We start from the raw sequence: 18236 nt of genomic DNA, 5'->3' as shown, positions 1-18236 counted from the left end.
TTGAGTCCGGGAAGTACTGGCACCTCGGTGGCGAAGAGTCTCTTCACGAAGCATTTGTTGATCTTGCTCACTCATAATCACAGCTCCTCTACGAACTTCAGTCCGTCCTTGTCTTGACGTTTCCGGTTGCTCCTGAGTCCGTTCTCGTCTTGACGTTTCCGGTTGCTCCTGAGTTCGTTGCTGATTTGGAGTAGGATTTTGAGCAAGTGGATCAGAGGTTTGAGCTGGAGTATGAGCATCTGTTGGCGGGAAATGCCTAAGGAATCTCTCGATTGAGGGACGCCGGGAAAGAATGATGTCGTACCGAGAAGCCCAGCGCCGCAATGATTTCACGACTTGTTGGCAAGCCGAGCTCTCCAGCGCATTGTTCCTCCGGAGTACATGATATTCCTCCCACAGTTCGTCAACTCGTTCCTGAACTTCAGAGATGGTCATTCCCCCGCGCCTGCAGATGAAATCCTCATACGCAGTCCTCTCAGCGACGGCAGTATTCAGTTCGGCCTCCAGATCTTTCTTTTCGGACTCTAAGTCCTTATTGTCGGCCTCCAGCTTCACTAAACAAGCCAAGAGTTCGTCATTCTTCATCTGGTCAGCTATGGCTTTTTTCTCAGCTTCGTCTAAAGCGGAAGAGTACAGCCGCTTCCAGTGAAGTACCTCCAGCTCCTTAAGAGTTAAGAATACAAAGCAGCCTATGTCAGTTCGGCATTTCAGTTTACTGAGCAGGTAGTAAACCACAACAGGAGTAAAAGAGAGTACGAAAAGCTATACGAAGACACAAGTGCAGAAAGAAGAATTTTTTCATTCATAAGAAAAAAATTTTTTACACGAGGGCTTCAAGGCCATTTTACAAGAAGGAAGAAACTAAACTAAGAGAAGGGAGACGAAATCATACTCCGCCAGCTTCGTCTCCGGCTCCTCGGTGAGGTTCAGCTTCCTTCTCCTTGTCTGCCTCAGCTTCAGCCTCGGCCTCCCTGCTCCCCCCAGCCTGCTCGGTGCCCCCATCACCGATCAGCAGCACCTCTTGCTCGGCCTGCCTGTCTCCGGTCTGCTGATCAAGCTGCTCGGTCTCACCCTCTCCGTGGAAAATTGGAGCGGGTGAAACTGGCCCTAAGGAGGCAAAGATAGCCTCCATATTCTCGTCCCGGTCAGCTCGGCAACTACGAACTCGGTCAGCAGAAAGCAGGACCGAGGACGAAGCAAGCTCCTCAAGGAGCGGCAGACTCTGGAGACGAGCTGCTATCTCTCGGCCGTACAGCGGCAGGACGACTTCGGGCCCCTGCTCGGCATTATCGGTCATCAGTTTCAGCAGATCACCGACAAAGGCCGAAAATTGATTGCTCAGAAAGAGTTTCTCCGCGAAAGCACGGAGAACCTCCCCTTGGGCAACCACGGCGGCAGCATCCCTCCGTTTTGTCTGCTCTCGCTGGATGACGAGCTGGTTCTTGGCAAACTGGGCTTCATCCTGGGCCGAGATCCTAGCAGCTCTGGCCTTCTCAAAGTCTGCCTTAGCCTGTTCGGCCTGGTGACGAGCAGCCGCCAACTTCCTCTGCATCTCAGCATAATCGTTGGACGCTTTGGAGAGTTCAACGGCGACGAGCTTGGAGAGCATATCGTTCCTCTGAAAATGGAAAAAGGAAAAAGTCAACCGAGGGGCCACAAAAAAAACATAGGAAAGAAGCAAAGCCAAAGAATCAAGAAGAGAAGTTACCTCGGCAAAGTCCGTTGGCCATGCAAAAGGCTCACAGACATGCTCCGAAGGGGGCGCCAAGACGATGTCTCTCTCCGGCGCTCTTGGGGGCTTCTGGGTCTTCCCCTTCCTCTTTGCCGAAGTGGACTCCGGCTCTTTTGGATCCGAAGAAGAGGTCTTCTGCCTCTTCGGATTCTTCTCGGCATCAGACGCCGAGCTGCTGGTTTTCGGCCTCTCTGGCTCCTTAGATTCGGAGGATTTGCGACCGAGCTTGTTTAGCAAGTTCGTAAACGGTGGCGTAACCCTCCGGCGGCGAGTCAGCCCTATGAAGGTCGTCGGGAATCGCAACCTTCCCCCCAGGAAAAAAATATTTTTCGTGTAGGGATATCACAGTATCCTTACTCAAGATGCTGTGAAAATACTCTACGGTCTTCTCCCCGGATTCTTTCCGGCTAGAAGACCCCTTATCCCCTTTCCTACCGCTACCTGACTCAGAAGAAGAAGAAGACATAGTTCTTACTCTTTGAAAGTCTGAAGAAATTCTGAAGAAATTCTTGAAAGCGGAAGGAAATTTTTACGCAAAAGAGAGAGAATGCAGAAGAAGCAATAGCAAAAGTGTTCAAATGATGAAGAAAGGACGTATTTATCAGATTCGGAGAAGATTTCAAAATCATCGCACCGTTTCGAATCCCACCTTTTCAGGATTCAACGGCCGGATTTTACTGTCGCATTTAATGCAGTCACGCGCAAGGCACGTCCCCTAACGTCAGCCTCCCCCGTACCTTTATCCAGAATGCCGAAGTGACTCGCTTCGCCGAAGTGATTCACTTCGCTTTTCGGGGGGGGTAGTGATGGGGTACGTACTAAACAAGCCCAATAGCAGTAACGGCCCATCAGCCCAAAACCCAAGGAAGAGTATCAGTTCGGCATTACCAAAGAGTTCGGCCCCAGCCTACAGCTCGGTAAAAGCCGACCAATCAAGCTCTACTCTCAGATTGGCAAAAGCTGCTCGGCAATAGCTCAGCAGTTCGGTCCCCAAGGAAGAGTATCAGTTCGGCATTACCAAAGAGTTCGGCCCCAGCCTACAGCTCGTTAAAAGCCGACCAATCAAGCTCTATTCTCAGATTGGCAAAAGCTGCTCGGCAATAGTTCAGCAGTTCGGTCTCATTATTCGACCGAACTGGGAGATAGTGGACTCATGCAGAACCTCCACGACCTCCACTACACGATCTATTTAGTGGTGGACCCATGCAGGATCTCATGACCTCCACGACATCCACGATCTAATTAGTGATGATGTAAGCCACGACCTAATTAGTGATGATGTAAGCCACGACCTAGTTAGTGGTGATGCAAGCCACGATCTTAGTTCAATGTATAAATAGAACTTAGATCAGATAGACTAGGGGAGAAAAAAGAGAGCTCTCTAGACATCAAATATCATATTGCAAGTCTGTATTTGTAAGCTGGAAAACCAGATCAAGCAATACAATCTTGCCCTCCTTTCTTCCCGTGGACATAGATTTACCTCAGTAAATCGAACCACGTAATTCCTTGTGTCGTGATCTATATTCATTACCTGCATTTACTACCATCAAAAATTCGCCCAACCATCACAGCCCAACTCCGGATGATGGGCAACATCAATCCCTAGAGCCCATTGATCAGCCACAACACGCAACCCCGTTGCCAAACAACCCATCTGAACTGCCTTTGAGATTACTGACATCATGAAGTGAAAGGCGTATACAGTTAAAAAAAAAGAGAACAAAGCAAAACGGAAAACAAGAACTGCAATTAAACTTACTGTAGTAGAACAATTCTCCGAAGAAGCCTGAGACAATCCCTGAAGATGCCTAATATTCAACTGAGATCTACGATTTGCACTCATTACAAATTATCTTTAGTTACGTATTACTATCCTCGTCCCACAATAAGAGTTGCATTTTGTCATATAGGTGCGTCCCATAATAAGAGTCATATTTTATTTTTACTATAAATGGTAAGTATGCCTCACATTTCACCAACTTATTTCACTCACATTTTATTATAAAACTAATATATATAAGTGGGATTCGTAGTCCACTAACTTATTCAACTCATTTTTCTCTCAAAACCCGTGCACATAACAAATGTGACTTCTATTGTAAGACGGAGGTAGTATCTCTTAGGGTCCTATTAGGCCGCTAACTAGGTTAATTTGCTAACTTGTCAACTCTTCATATAAAAAATGTCAATACGATGACATTAATATGTCAATACAAATCTAGTCGACATACTTATGTTTTTCTGTTGACATTTATATTTAAATGTCAACCCAAAGACATGACTTTGTCAACTAAATTTGTGTTGGCATATTAATCACTAAATAATACCTCCTTCATCCCTAAAGAGTGTTGACATTTTGGCATATTAATCACTATTGTTGTGAAGATATACCTCAGTCCTAGCATGCAGAAGTTTGTTAGTATTAAGAAGTGAAACTTAAGTGTTTAAGTAAATGCTTGGCTAAGTAGTAATGGAATTTACTCAAATGATATGTACACTCGTTTGTTTTGAAATTATAAAGATTTAATGTGAAAATTCCTTAAATGCGTACAAGTCACTATTAATTTTGGTTATCGATTTACCGATAACCGTGGCACCGTTTATCCAGCCCCAATCTTTCCTTACTCGATGTGTTGCTTTTACATAGTACAAAATTTTCATAAAAACTCATCCCTATATGACGTGTCCCATTTTTCCTTTTTTTTTTCTTTTAAATATGATTAGTAAGGTTCTTCTTTTACCCTTGTGAAAACTTGAATTACTGATCTACTTATTGAAGGAGAAGCGTCTTACCAATTAAGCTGTATTTTATCGTCCAATTTTTTTTATCAAATATCCCTCCATTTCTTATCAAATACTCCCTCCGTCCGCGAATAGGAGTCTCTTTTTCATTTTTGTCAGTCCGCGAATAGGAGTATCGGTTCACTTTTACCATAAATGGTAATAGGGTCTCACCTTCCACTAACCCATTACACTCATATTTTATTTAAAACTAATATATACAAGTGGGACATCAATTCCACTAACTTTTTTCCACTCACTTGTCTTAACAGTTCTTAAAACCCATGCCGCCAAGAAATGAGACTCCTATTGACGGACGGAGGGAGTATCTCATTTTTCTTTCTATTTGTACCTCAATAATTATAATATTTCACTATTACTGATTTATAAATCTTAGATTCCACTAAATCACTTCACTCATATTTTATTATAAATCAATATATAAAGGTAGAATTCACATTCCATTGACTTTTTCTATCACTTTCCTTTACAAAGTTTAACAATTTCTTGAACCCGAGCCAATAAAAAATAAGACATGTATTTATTAGCGGACAAAGGAGTACATGTAGTTATACGTTTATTACGAAGTTGGTGTATATGCATAAATGGGTGTATTAGGGTCCTCACAACTCCTTATTATAAACACAAATCACAACCCTTAGATACTTGGATTGGATGGTTGTGATAAGCTACATTATTAGCCTATGATGTCAGTACATTATAAGCAGAACTACATTATTAAACTAAAATGGTACATTATTTACTAAAATAGTGTATATTATTAGCTAAGTTACATTATCATACTAATAATCTACATTAATAGATGACACATGACATTAATTTAACCGTTACATCACAAGATCTAATGGACTAAAAAGTGTTTTGTTTTTTAACAATATTTAGCATATGAATATGAATACATCTATGCATGAATATTTACAAATGAACAAGCAAGGCAAATCAAATTAGTTTTTAAACGGATGGGTGGTGGAGAATTATTATCCTAGCTTATTTTCTAGCTCGACATGCAAATAATATTTTGTTTGAACTACAAAACATTATTGCAATTTGTTATGTCTTGTAGCAATTTGTAGCTCTCATCAGGTCTAGGTCTTCCTCTTCACCAAGTGTATAATGAAGAAAAGTATAAAACACATTTTGTGATATTTGAATTGGTAGCTCTGCAAACACATTTTGTGATATTTGAACTGGTAGGTCTGCAAACTCAAGTCGTTACATTTATACTCCCTTTCATCCTATAAAAATATGGATATTTAGTATTGCATAAGATTTAATGCACAATTGATAAAATAGAAAAAATACAAAAAGAAAAAATAATTGCAATATTGTTAGTGGATAACCACCTCACTAAAGATAGAAATTACCAAAAATGAAAAAGAGTTACTTATGGGACGGACCAAAATGAAAAATGTTCATATTTTTATGAGACGGATGAAGTATTTGCTATGTCCGATAACTCAAGCCGGTAGAATATAAGCCCGCCAAGCCCACATGCTCCGCCTTCAACCAGCCCAACTCCAGATTATAAATCCATTGGCCCGTATCTCATATGAATTCGTATATTGTTTTATCCGATTAATAGGTTATCCGATCCATGATCATGCCTAGGGCTGGGTAAATGGGCTGTTCGGTTAATAACCGAACCAATTTGTCGGTCAACAAACCCAAAAAACTAACCGAAACCGAACCGAACTCTAGTTCGGTTAATTCACTAACCGACTCGGTTAGAACCGGTCGGTTACGGTACTAACCGAATTGGACCGAATTAAAATTTTAAATTCCAACACAAACAAAAATAATAATAGATTAATATCAAATTAATACACCAAGTTTTCACCTATTAATCGAGTGCTTGATTTTCAGTTTTTTACCCATAAAAAGTTTTATAAAAACTCATAATCAAGTGCTTAATTTTCATGATGTTCATATTTACTAATAACAAAAATTCAAAATCTAATTAATATAGAAATAAATAATTTATATAGTAATGAAATTTTTAAAAAGTTAATGTAAGTTTTTCTTTACTTTTTGAGAATACAATTTAATATCAACATTATAATTGAAAATAAAATTGAATTAGTTAAGTGCAGTTATTAGTTTTAACCGATATAACCGATAACCGATCGGTTATAACTGATAACCGAATTTAAGCATAACATAAAACCGGAACCAAACCGAACACTGTTAATTTGATTATCGATTTAACGATAACTGTGGAACCATATACCCAGCCCCCGTCTTGCCTTACTTGATGTGTTGCTTTTACATAGTACAAAATTTTCATAAAAACTCATCTCTATATGTCACATTTTTCCTTTTTTTTTCTTTTAAAGATGATTAGTAAGGTTCTCCATTTACCCTTGTAAATACTTGAATTATTGATTTATTAATTGAAAGATGAGTGTCTTACCAATTAAGCTATATTTTATCGTCTAATTTTTCCTTTTTGGTCCATCCATTATAAATGTTTGATTTCATTTTTAAAATTTTTGGTATGTGAACTATATATTCTACTAATTCATTTCATTCATATTTCATCATAAAAGCCGTGTATAAAATTAAGATTCATATTTTCTAACTTTTCAACATATTTTCTTTTATGAAGTTAAAAAATTTCTTGAAATCCGAGCTGTTAAAAAACATTTATTGGCTAATGAAATGAATATAATGGTGTAAGGTTTGATTCAAAGAGGAATAATGATTACGAATATAAAAGAAATTGCCTGAAATTAAAAGGTGGTAATATTATTTTATACTTACACGTTTCCAAAAAAATAAACTTTTAGGATAACGCGAATTTTACTAAAATGAAATTAGTAAATTGTGAGAAATTAAGAAAGAGAGTAAGTAACTGAAGTAGTGTGTTAATGGAGAACTAGTTCCACCTTATTATTAGTATAATGTATGATAAAAGATTTTCAAGAATATAAAGTAAACTAATTTTATGGGATTGGCTAAAATGATGAATTGTATGAATCTATTTTTTAGGGACAGAGGAGGTATGTTATTACACTTAGAATAATTATTTATGTTTTGATTGATATTGATAAGTGCTCCCTCCCATTCCTATTAGAAGTCCAATTTTTGACCAACACAAGTTTTAAGAAATTATTTGACTTTATAAAAGAAAGTGGTAGAAAAAATATGAGTCATATTTTTATATATTGATTTGATAGTAAAATGTCAGTGTAGTTAGTTATCGGAATGTGAGGTCTATTTGCCAAAAATAATAAAAATAAAATATGACTTCTAGTAAGTATTTTATAAAAATGACAAAATGAGACTTCTAATTAACAGTGACAGGGAGTAATTCTCTCATAAGCTTACAGTAGTTTTCTATTTCAGAGTTAGTAATACATGTATAATATCTATTTGTTTTCTAAGCACATGTAAGTATGTAACCATTTACAACCCCATGTGATTTTGTTTCCATGTACAAAATATTTATTTAAGCAATAGATAAGAACATTAATCACGTAACAGGGACATAATGGGCAAATCATATTCTGAAAAAAATTAAAGACTATTTTATAAACGATATATAGATATAACCAATTGGTGGTGGTTTTTAATATATTTTGATTTCTTATCTTTAAAAGAATCGAGAAATCACAAATAATATAACAAATGGATAACATGTTTATCATAATATACTAATCCTTTTATATAGAAAAATTGAAGAGCATAAGTGCATCCACGCGAGCTGCAGCTCGTCCGTCCGTCCGTGCCAGCGGCACGGAGACGCTGTCCGCCGCTGCGCTCGCGCCACTGGCACGGCGCTGCTCGATGCATCGAGCACGTCCGTGCCAGCGAGCAGGTGACGTGGCAGGCGCTGATTGGCCAACGGCATAGCCGTTGGCAATTTGATTTTTTTTAAAAAAAAAATTGGTTTTTAATTAAAAACCGATTAAAAATAAAAAAAATATTCCCACTTCCCAAAAAAATTATAACCGTTTTCTACCCACTTTTAATTTTTTTTCATTTTTTCCCCCAAAAAATACACATTTTCATATATAAATACCCCCACTTTCACACTTAAAAATTCACACCACACTACACAATTCTCATCTACATTCTCTCATTTCCATAAATTAAAACATGAAATTATCATTCTACCATTTCATAATTAATAAATCTAAAAATATTTTCTATATGACAAATTCTGGACCACCCATTTAATAAAAATGAGTGACTGATAATGCATTTCAATTCTTAATTACACTAAAAAATCTCAATACATATCATATAAAATATATTAAAAGAATATATATTATATATATGATATAATATAATAAATTAATAGAATAAATATATATAATATTATATTTAAAATATAATTCGGTTTTTCAGTTAATCGATTTTTTCGCGCGACCCGAACTGAAAAACCAAAATTTTTATATTTTTTAAACAGAACCGAACCGAACCGAAAAATCGAAAAAACCGAACCGAATTTCAAAATTTCGGTTTTCGATTTTTTTGCTCACCCCTAGAATCAACAAAGAAAATCAATAAGATAAAATCAAATCAAATCAAATCTATGACTCAAAAGGATATCGATCGTATCTTGCAAATAGAATAAGATCTCGAAAGATAAAATAAAAAGTTAAACTAACATTACCTTTGTTTGAGTAAAGATAAATGTATATAAATTGTACCCGTACATAATAACCTTGATTTTTAGATTTAACTGAATTTAATTAAAAAATTAATTTTGTTATATCTTATGTTATTATGTAGCAATAAGAAAGGAATGATATAGAAATTTTATGTTGAATTGTAACATGATTTCGAGCTTAATTTGAATTAATTATACAATTAATGAGATGTAGGAAGAGTGGCAGGCTGAGATGGCTCAATTATCTCAGACCAGATCTTAACAGAGGCTTTTTTACGAAAGTTGAAGTCTTCATCATGTTCATTTCCTAATTTTAACTCATTTATGAGTCCAAAGTAACCTACAAAAAACGAGGAAAACAAATAAACTAAATCATGAAATAAATATAACAATTTGAAATTAACTTTAAATTTATACAATAAATATAAAAATTAACCCACAACCCACTTATCATATAGTTTTTGATGTTCCACCGTGTCATACTAGTTCTATATAAAGAGTCCTAATTATTTTTAATTTATATACCCACAATTATTTTTTAATAAAAAAATATCTTTTTTTTTCTTAAACATGCAAATATTTAAGTTCAAATTTCAAATCTGTTTTAAATTGTTGCAACAGGATTAGTATGTAATTTATTTTATATCAATTAATATTTATAAATCGATTTTCCTTGTAAAATCTTTAAAAAAAGTTCGATTATGTATGTACAATTATGTACATTTATCACTGCCTAGTCTATTTTACAAGTGAGAAAGCTAAGGTTATTAGTGAACACTGAACTGTTTTTTTCGCTAACATTGGATTATTACATGTTATTATGCTACTACTATATAAGGGAATGCAAACTAGTAATTCAATATAATGATAAATAGTTATCAATAACAAAGCCGCTTTTTTATCGGAAGGAGAGACTAAGCTATTGCTATGTACTATTTCAGATTAGGCTTTCTTTCAACGTATCTGTTTCATTTTCCTCTTGCTAAAACAAACTTCTCAGGTATAGTGCATTTTCAGTTACTTGTTGAATTCTTCATATTTTCGGGAATCATTGAAGTATTGTTTTGATAATTTTGTTTTCTTGTTGTGGCAGTGCCATTTATTTCTAGCATCATTAATGGTGAGAAATGGGACAGGATGGGCCATTGGGATCGATTTGGGGACGACATATTCGTGTGTGGCTGCATGGCAGCATGACCGCATTGAGATTATACCGAACGATCAGGGCAACCGCACCACCTCGTCTTATGTGGCTTTCACCAACTCCCATTGACTTATAGGCGACGCTGCTAAGAACCAGGTCGCAAATAATCCAATCAACATGTTTTCGGTAGTTTTCTTTTCTATTTTCCGTTGTTTTAATCGTTTATTTTTCTTGTTTTCCTGCCATGTTATATTTGTTGATCTATATGTGAAATAGATAAATATTTGCCTGAGTTAGGAATTTTTTTATTAAGGTTAAATATAGTAAATTGATTCTCCATAATTTTATTATGTATGATTTCTGTTTTAATGCACCTAAATTGAAATTATTTGTTAACACATGCAAAAAGGTTGATAGGTCGTAAATTCAGTGACCCAACGGTTCAGAGTGACATGGTATTTTGGCCATTCGAGGTCATTCCTGGCACAGATGACAAACCTATGATCGCGGTATCATACAAAGGGGAGGAGAAACAGTTTTCTGCTGAGGAGATCTCCTCAATGGTGCTTACCAAGATGAAGGATATCGCCGAGGAATATCTTGGACCAGCTGTCACGGATGCTGTTGTAACTGTGCCTGCTTATTTAACGACTCTCAGCGTCAGGCCACCAAGGCTGCTGGAGCCATTGTTGTCCTTAACATTGTGAGGATCATCAACGAGCCCACTGCCGCAGCCATTGCATACGGACTGGATAAAGGAGCTACTAACTCAGCTGCAAAGAACTTGCTCTTTTTTTACCTTGGTGGTGGGGCATTTGATGTTACAGTCGCCATGATTGAGACAAATGTCAGTGAAGTAAAGGCTATTAGTGGCGATACTCATCTTGGAGGTCAGGACATGGACAACAGGATGGTGGAACATTTCGTAAAAGAGTTCAAACTCAGGAAGGGTAAGGATATAAGTGGGAATCCAAAAGCTGTTAGAAGATTGAGAACTGCTTGTGAAAGGGCAAAGAGGATACTTTCTTCCACCTTGGAAACCCCAATTGAGATTGAATCTTTCTGTGAGGGGATTGATCTGTTTTATACTGTTACTCGTGCGAAATTCGAAGACCTTAACATGGATTTATTCAACAAGTGTATGGAGCTGGTTGAGAAATGCCTGATTGATGCGAAGATGGAGAAGAGCAGCGTGAATGAGGTGGTGCTTGTGGGCGGGTCGAGTAGAATTCCAAAGGTGCAGGAGATGTTGAAAGAGTTGTTGGGTGGGATAGAGGAGCGGAAGACCATTAATCCTGACGAAGCTGTTGCATATGGTGCTTTGTGGTTCTTTGGGATGTTACTCCTTTGTCTCTTGGTATTTCAGGCACTGGAGATGTGATGCACGTGATTATTCCGAGGAATACACCTATACCAACAAGGATGGAGGAAATTGTCACCACAGCGGAGGACAATCAGACCAGTATGAGTTTTCCGGTGTATGAGGGCGAAAGAAGCAAGGGGACAGACAACAATCTGCTAGGTAAATTCCAGCAGCGCCCAGAGGTGTTGCTAAAGCCAATGTTTGCTTCGACATAGATGCAAATGGTATCATGAACGTGTCAGCAGAGGACACAGAGACTGGAGCGAAGGGCAGCATCACCATCACCAACGACAAGGGCAGACTGTCTAAGGAAGAAATCGAGAGGATGATTGAGGATGCGAAGAAGTACAAGTTGGAGGATGAGAAGTTTAGGAAGAAGACTAAGGCGAGGTATGATTCGGAGAACTACGCATACAACACGAGGAACACAGTTAGAAGTGCAGCTAATCTCACAGCAGCAGACAAGAAGACTGTGGAGGATGCATTCGAGTCTTTTATACAGCGGCTGATATTCAACGAATATGCAGAGGTTGATGATTTTAAAGGCAAGATGAAGGAGCTCCAGACTGTTTTCAATCCCATCGTTGCCAAGATGAATTAAGACTGGAAATGGATGATTGATAGCTTTAAGTTACTATATTGATTTTTTGTTATTTGTTATAAGCCTCTTTTTTTTTCAATGAAGTTTTCGTATTCTTCTATCTTTGTTCTTTATTTCCTTTCTGCTTGAACATATAAATCTTTCGCTCAATCCACTGCTCATCACCATTTTTACCTCCTGATTTGCGGATTTTTTACCATTTTGACGACTACTACTCAGCTCCGACTCTGGAGTGAGAACGTCTTCACAGTCATTGCTTCTTTTGTGTATTAGCCAGAGGCAGAAAATTTCGGAATCTTCATACTACAGCCAACATTGTCCTAGAAGACTTTCTTTTGACCCTTATGAAATGCTATGAGCAAGCCTCTTTTCAATGAATATGTTGTGGTTGAAATAAGACATAGTAAGTAACAGTACTCTGATAAATTTAAGTGAATCACTATTAGAAATCTAAAAAACACTTGATTTCGCTTAACTTATATTGCTAAAGCATAATCAATAAAAAGAGCAAAGAAGAAGAAACTAACAAAGAGAGATATAACTAAAATATATAAAAAAAGAGGAATATAAACTAGTAATAGTACCTTAGGAATCATCACACAAAATATGATAAAAAGTCTTAGTTATAGATAAAAGTAAAGACACACGATATCTTACTAATCATCATTTTTCATTCTTACATCATCTTGGCGATGATGGGATTGAAAATAGTCTGGAGCTCTTTCATCTTGTCTTTAAAAACATAAATCTCAGCATGTTGGTTGGACTTTAACCATTGTGTGAAAGACTCGAAAGCATCCTCCATCTTCATCTTGTCTGCTGCTGTGACCTTTGCTGCACTTCTGATGGTGTCCCTCATGTCGTAGGTGTAGTCCTCCAAAGCACACCTAGCCTCAACCTTCTTCCTAAACTCCCCATCCTCCAACTTGTACTTCTCCGCATCCCCAATCATTCTCTCTATATCTTCCTTAGACAGCCTACCCTTGTCATTGGTGATGGTGATGCTCTTCTTCATTCCAGTCGTTATGTGCTCCGCAGACACATTCATGATCCCATTCGCATCAATGTCCATGCACACTTTGAATTTAGAAACACCTCTGGGAGCTGGTGGAATGTCATGGAGTGTGAATTCACCTAGCAGATTGTTTTCTTTTGACTTGCTCCTTTCACCCTCGTAGACTGGAAACTTCACATCGGTCTGATTGTCATACATCGTGTAGTGAATTTTCTCCTTCCTTGTTGGGATTGGTGAATTTCTTGGAACATATACTGACATAAGATCTTCATTAGTTTCTATACCAAGAGACAACGGAGTAACATCCAACAGAATGAGCTTTTGCACCTTGCCATTGCCTTCACCGCTCAACTTGGTGGACAGCACTGCAGCACCATATGCCACAGCCTCGTCTGGATTAATTGTTTTGTACGCCTCCTTCCCACCAAACAACTCCTTCAACATCTGCTGGACCTTAGGAATCCTACTCGACCCGCCCACTAGCACCACCTCATCCACGCTGCTCTTCTCTACATTTGCATCACTAAGGCAACTTTCAACCAGTTCCATACACTTCTTAAATAAGTCCATGTTAAGGTACACGAATTTAGCACGAGTAACAGTAGTAAACAGATCTATTCCCTCAAACAACGACTCAATTTGAATTTGGGCTTCCAAATTAGAGGAAAGGATCCTCTTGGCTCTTTCACAAGCACTCTTCAATCTCCTAACAGCTCTTGAGTTCCCACTAATATCCTTACCAGTCTTGCTTTTAAACTCCTTCAAGAAGTGATTCACCATCCTATTGTCCATGTCATGGCCTCCAAGATGAGTATCTCCAGCAGTAGCCTTCACTTCAACGAGACCATCCTCAATTGTGGCCACAGACACATCGAACGTCCCACCGCCAAGGTCGAAAATCAGCACATCCTTTGCCACATCACCCCCTTTATCCAGTCCGTATGCAATGGCGGCAGCAGTTGGCTCATTGATGATCCTCATAACCTTCAGTCCAGCAATGGTTCCAGCATCCTTGGTGGCCTGACGCTGAGAGTCATTGAAGTATGCAGGGACAGTTACCACAGCATCCGTGACAGTAGATCCAAGATATGCCTCGGCAATATCCTTCATCTTAGTGAGCACCATTGAGGAGATCTCCTCAGCCGAAAACTCTCTCTCTTCCCCTTTGTAGGTTACTACAATTATAGGCTTACCATCAGCACCAGGAATAACCTTGAATGGCCAAAATATCATGTCTTTCTGCACCGTTGAGTCACTGAATTTGCGACCGATCAACCTCTTTGCATCTATGCATTAAGTAGGAGAAACCGAAAAAACAATAAACTTGTGCTTTGTTTGCATATGAATCTAATAGATGAGAAAAAACTGAAAAACTAATAAAATTGATAGAAGAGAAAACTCACCGAAAACAGTATTGATGGGATTTTCGGCGACTTGATTCTTAGCGGCGTCGCCGATGAGACGTTCGGCGGCAGTGAAAGCGACATGAGACGGCGTGGTGCGGTTGCCCTGATCGTTTGGTATAATCTCAATGCGGTCATGCCGCCACGCCGCCACACACGAATACGTCGTCCCCAAATCGATCCCAATTGCCCGTCCATCCCCCTTTCTCGCCATTAATGATGCTAACAATGAACAGCTCTACAACTAAAAGAAAACAGAAATATCAATAGGAATGCTTCATAAATTTCAACAAGGAACTGGAAACGCACTATACCGTCAAAAGAAGCCCTCTGATATGCTCAGTGGCGGATCATCAAATCAAAATATATAAAGCAATAAAGTAAGGTGGAGAAACATAGTAGTCTCTCTAACTTCCATCGAAGTAGTAGCATCGTCTCTCCGTCTTCCCACCAAGTAGTAGCATCGTCTCTCCGTCTTCCCACCAAGTAGTAGCATCGTCTCTCATTCTTCCCAAATCTCCCTCTTCCCATCTAACATTGCCCAACACAAAATATTAAAAGGTTTTTATTTTAATTTGATAATAAGTAGGAGTACTACTTAATTACCTAAGTTTCGAATTTATTTAATAGAAAAAAATAGTAACACATTTGAACTCCTAATATTTTTTAAAATGTACTTTCAACATGTAGTATATTTTTATTAGACTGTTTTTGGTATATTAAATATTTACAATATGGAGAATTAGGGTGACACCATGTTTAGAGTGACATTATAACACTAATCCTAGTTTTTAGATTTATAAGATGGATGTCTAGGATTAAATTTTGTGAATAGAGTGCATAGTGCGATCTAACTTATTCGAAATTGCAGGCATGGGAATTTTAGTCATTTTTGAAAATTTGAAGTTGAATCAAATGTGAAATATCCCCCAAATTTAGAATTTAAAGAAACTAATATATAACTATTTTTAGGTAAATTTATATGTTCAATCAGAAACGAAATAAAGATCAAAGAGAAGAATATGAAAACTTCAATAAAAATAAAGTAAAGGTCAATTTTGGTCCTAAACATATGGCCGAAATACGAATTTGGTTCAAAACATTCACTTTTAGAAAACGGGTTCAAAACAAATGAAATCCGTGTCGATTAGGTCCATTTTTTACAGTTCCGTCAATTTTTGACGGTCAACTGTTCATTAGCAAATTGTTGACCCGATTAGGCTTAATCTCGAAGTATTAGTCATCTAATTATTGTAAAATGTCTAGGACCTATTTGAGCTTGATTATGAATATCATGGACTACTTTAATGTTTATTAAGTTGTATGTTTTCAGATTCAGATTCACAATAAAAAATCCATCCAGAATTTCTAATCGAAATTCAAGAATCCATCCCATAATGGTACGTAGCAGATTCAAAATCCATCCATCCATGCTCAAAATTAAATTCAGATTCATATTCAAAATTCATCCAAAATTCATCATTCAAAATTATAGTTTTGCATTCAAATCCATCAAATTTCTTGAATACACAAACAATTGTTACAATAACAACAAACCATAGACAATACGACACAACATTCATCAATTTCTCAATTTTTTGCTTGGTCGTTGACAATCCAAAGCTACTCTACCTTCTTGCAATTGCAAAAAAACGTATCTAAATCGAAGGTCTTGAGCGTCGTTGCCATCTCCGGAACCCCTCCTGCACCTCTAGTCGGCCATATCCGACGGGTCGGTCGGATGGTGTATGGTGGTGTTGCTGGGAAAGATGTAAGTAGGGTTCTTGGAGAAGAAAATAGGTTCCTGGAGAAGAAAGAGAGGGAAAAATGAAAGTTTTAAAGTGAATCCCATACATTTTGCATTTTAATATCAGAAACTTTGTTTTTAATTTTGTATTTTTCATTTTACTTTTTATAATTTTGCATTTTTAATTTGCATTTTCAATTTTTTCAAAAAAAATGTATATATATATTCTACAGTAATCAAAATTGCCTAATTAAGTCAACATTTCGCTAATCGACAGTTAACCGTAAAAAATTGACGAAACTGAAAAAATGGACCTAACCGACACGGATTTCATTTGTTTTAGACCTGTTTTCCAAAAAGTGAATGTTTTGGACCAAATTTGTATTTCGACCATATATTTAGGACTAAAATTGACCTTTACTTTATTTTTAATGAAGTTTTCATATTCTTCTCTTTGATCTTTATTTCGTTTCTGCTTGAACATATAAATTTACTTAAAAATAGTTACTCCCTCCGTTCCTCTATAGTTGAGTCGTTTTTCCATTTCGGGAAGTTCCTCCATAGTTGAGTCGTTTCTAAAAATGGAAAAAATCAGCATATTTAATGGTGATTTAGCTGTTTTAATTAACACCCCTTATCACAATTAATTAAGTTAATTACACACTTAAAAAAACTATCCCTAACCCTAATTCTCCCTATCACACGCCGCATTCCCCATCTCTCTCTAGAACAAAAAACGCTCCCCCTTCTCTCTTCTTCATCTCCTTCTTCCTTAAAACCCTAGATCTAAAATCCGTCGCTGCCTCTGAAATTTGAACACCAAATCAAGGTTCCGCCCTCCTATTCTCACTCACAACGTCGATTTCCCCCTACTCTCTCAACTCAGTCGTCTATTCTCTCATTTCGCCGACCCCAAACAATGAACCGGTCGCACACCGCCAACGCAGACGACCGGAGACAGCCACGCAGCCCCCTCGCCGATGGAGACGGCTGGATTAACCCTCGCATCATTCGTATTCCAGCAGCGTCGCGATTCAATTTAATGTGAAGTGCAATTACTGTAAAAGTGGCGGCAGATTCAATTTAATTCCCTTGTAAATTTAATGTATTGTTACAATACCAATGGATCAATAAAAAAAGAATTTGCTTTCTACTCTACTCTCTAGCATATGTGTTCTCTACTCTCTCACTCTCGAAAATTCAAAATTTAATTTTGAAGATTTGGTTAATTAACAAAAGAATAAGCAATTTATAAATTTGAATCTGTTGTGCAAATTGTGTTTACTTTAAATAAAAAGTTCAAATCAATAATTAAATTCAAATTCAAAAGTCCAACTACTTTTTCAACTTTATTCTATTTAATCCACTAAACATCCTTTTCTTAGACTCTGTGCCCAAAAGTTCCGCCTCAACTGTAGAGGAACAGAGGGAGTATATGTTAGTTTCTTTAAATTCTAATACTCGTTCTTAATTTTAATAGTTTCCATTTTGACGACTATTACTCAGCTTCGACTCTGGAGTGAGAAAGTCTTCGCTGTCATTGCTTTCTTTTCCGGAGGCAGAAAATTTCGTTATCTTTATACTACAGCCAACATTGTCCTCGAATACTTTCTTTTGAACCTTTTTACGAAATGCTATGAGCAAGCAAGCCTCTTTTCAATGATATGTTGTGGTTGAAATCAATGATATAGTAGTAAGTAACAGTACTCTCATAAATTTAAGTGAATCACTATTAGAAATCTGAAAAAAACTTTAAACTAATTTCGGTTTAACTTATATGCTAGTAAATACTAAAGCATAAACAATAAAAA

General features: G+C 37.3%; 2 protein-coding genes and 1 pseudogene across 2 annotated transcripts; 2 read left to right on the top strand and 1 right to left on the bottom strand.

The window, feature by feature from the left end:
- The window catches only part of LOC121774851, a 91877-nt pseudogene extending 80003 nt beyond the window's left edge, over window positions 1-11874 (top strand).
- Window positions 11875-11877: 3 nt separating this feature from the next.
- LOC121774544 (heat shock cognate 70 kDa protein-like) lies at window positions 11878-12260 on the top strand. The gene has a single exon (XM_042171399.1). It carries the CDS (start codon window positions 11889-11891, stop codon window positions 12258-12260), a length of 372 nt encoding a protein of 123 aa, XP_042027333.1. The 5' UTR covers window positions 11878-11888.
- A 422-nt stretch (window positions 12261-12682) lies between these two features.
- On the bottom strand, window positions 12683-15200 carry LOC121774853 (heat shock cognate 70 kDa protein-like). Its single transcript, XM_042171724.1, has 3 exons — window positions 14993-15200; window positions 14679-14922; window positions 12683-14561 (listed from the first exon to the last, which is right to left on the bottom strand). Exons 2-3 carry the CDS (start codon window positions 14890-14892, stop codon window positions 12937-12939), a joined length of 1839 nt encoding a protein of 612 aa, XP_042027658.1. The 5' UTR covers window positions 14893-14922; window positions 14993-15200; the 3' UTR covers window positions 12683-12936.
- Window positions 15201-18236: the final 3036 nt, after the last annotated feature.

Source organism: Salvia splendens, chromosome 17 (genome assembly GCF_004379255.2).
Source record: "Salvia splendens isolate huo1 chromosome 17, SspV2, whole genome shotgun sequence".
Classification (NCBI taxonomy): Eukaryota; Viridiplantae; Streptophyta; class Magnoliopsida; order Lamiales; family Lamiaceae; genus Salvia; species Salvia splendens.
Note: the sequence above shows the minus strand (reverse complement) of the source record. Positions and strands in the feature narration are given on the sequence as shown.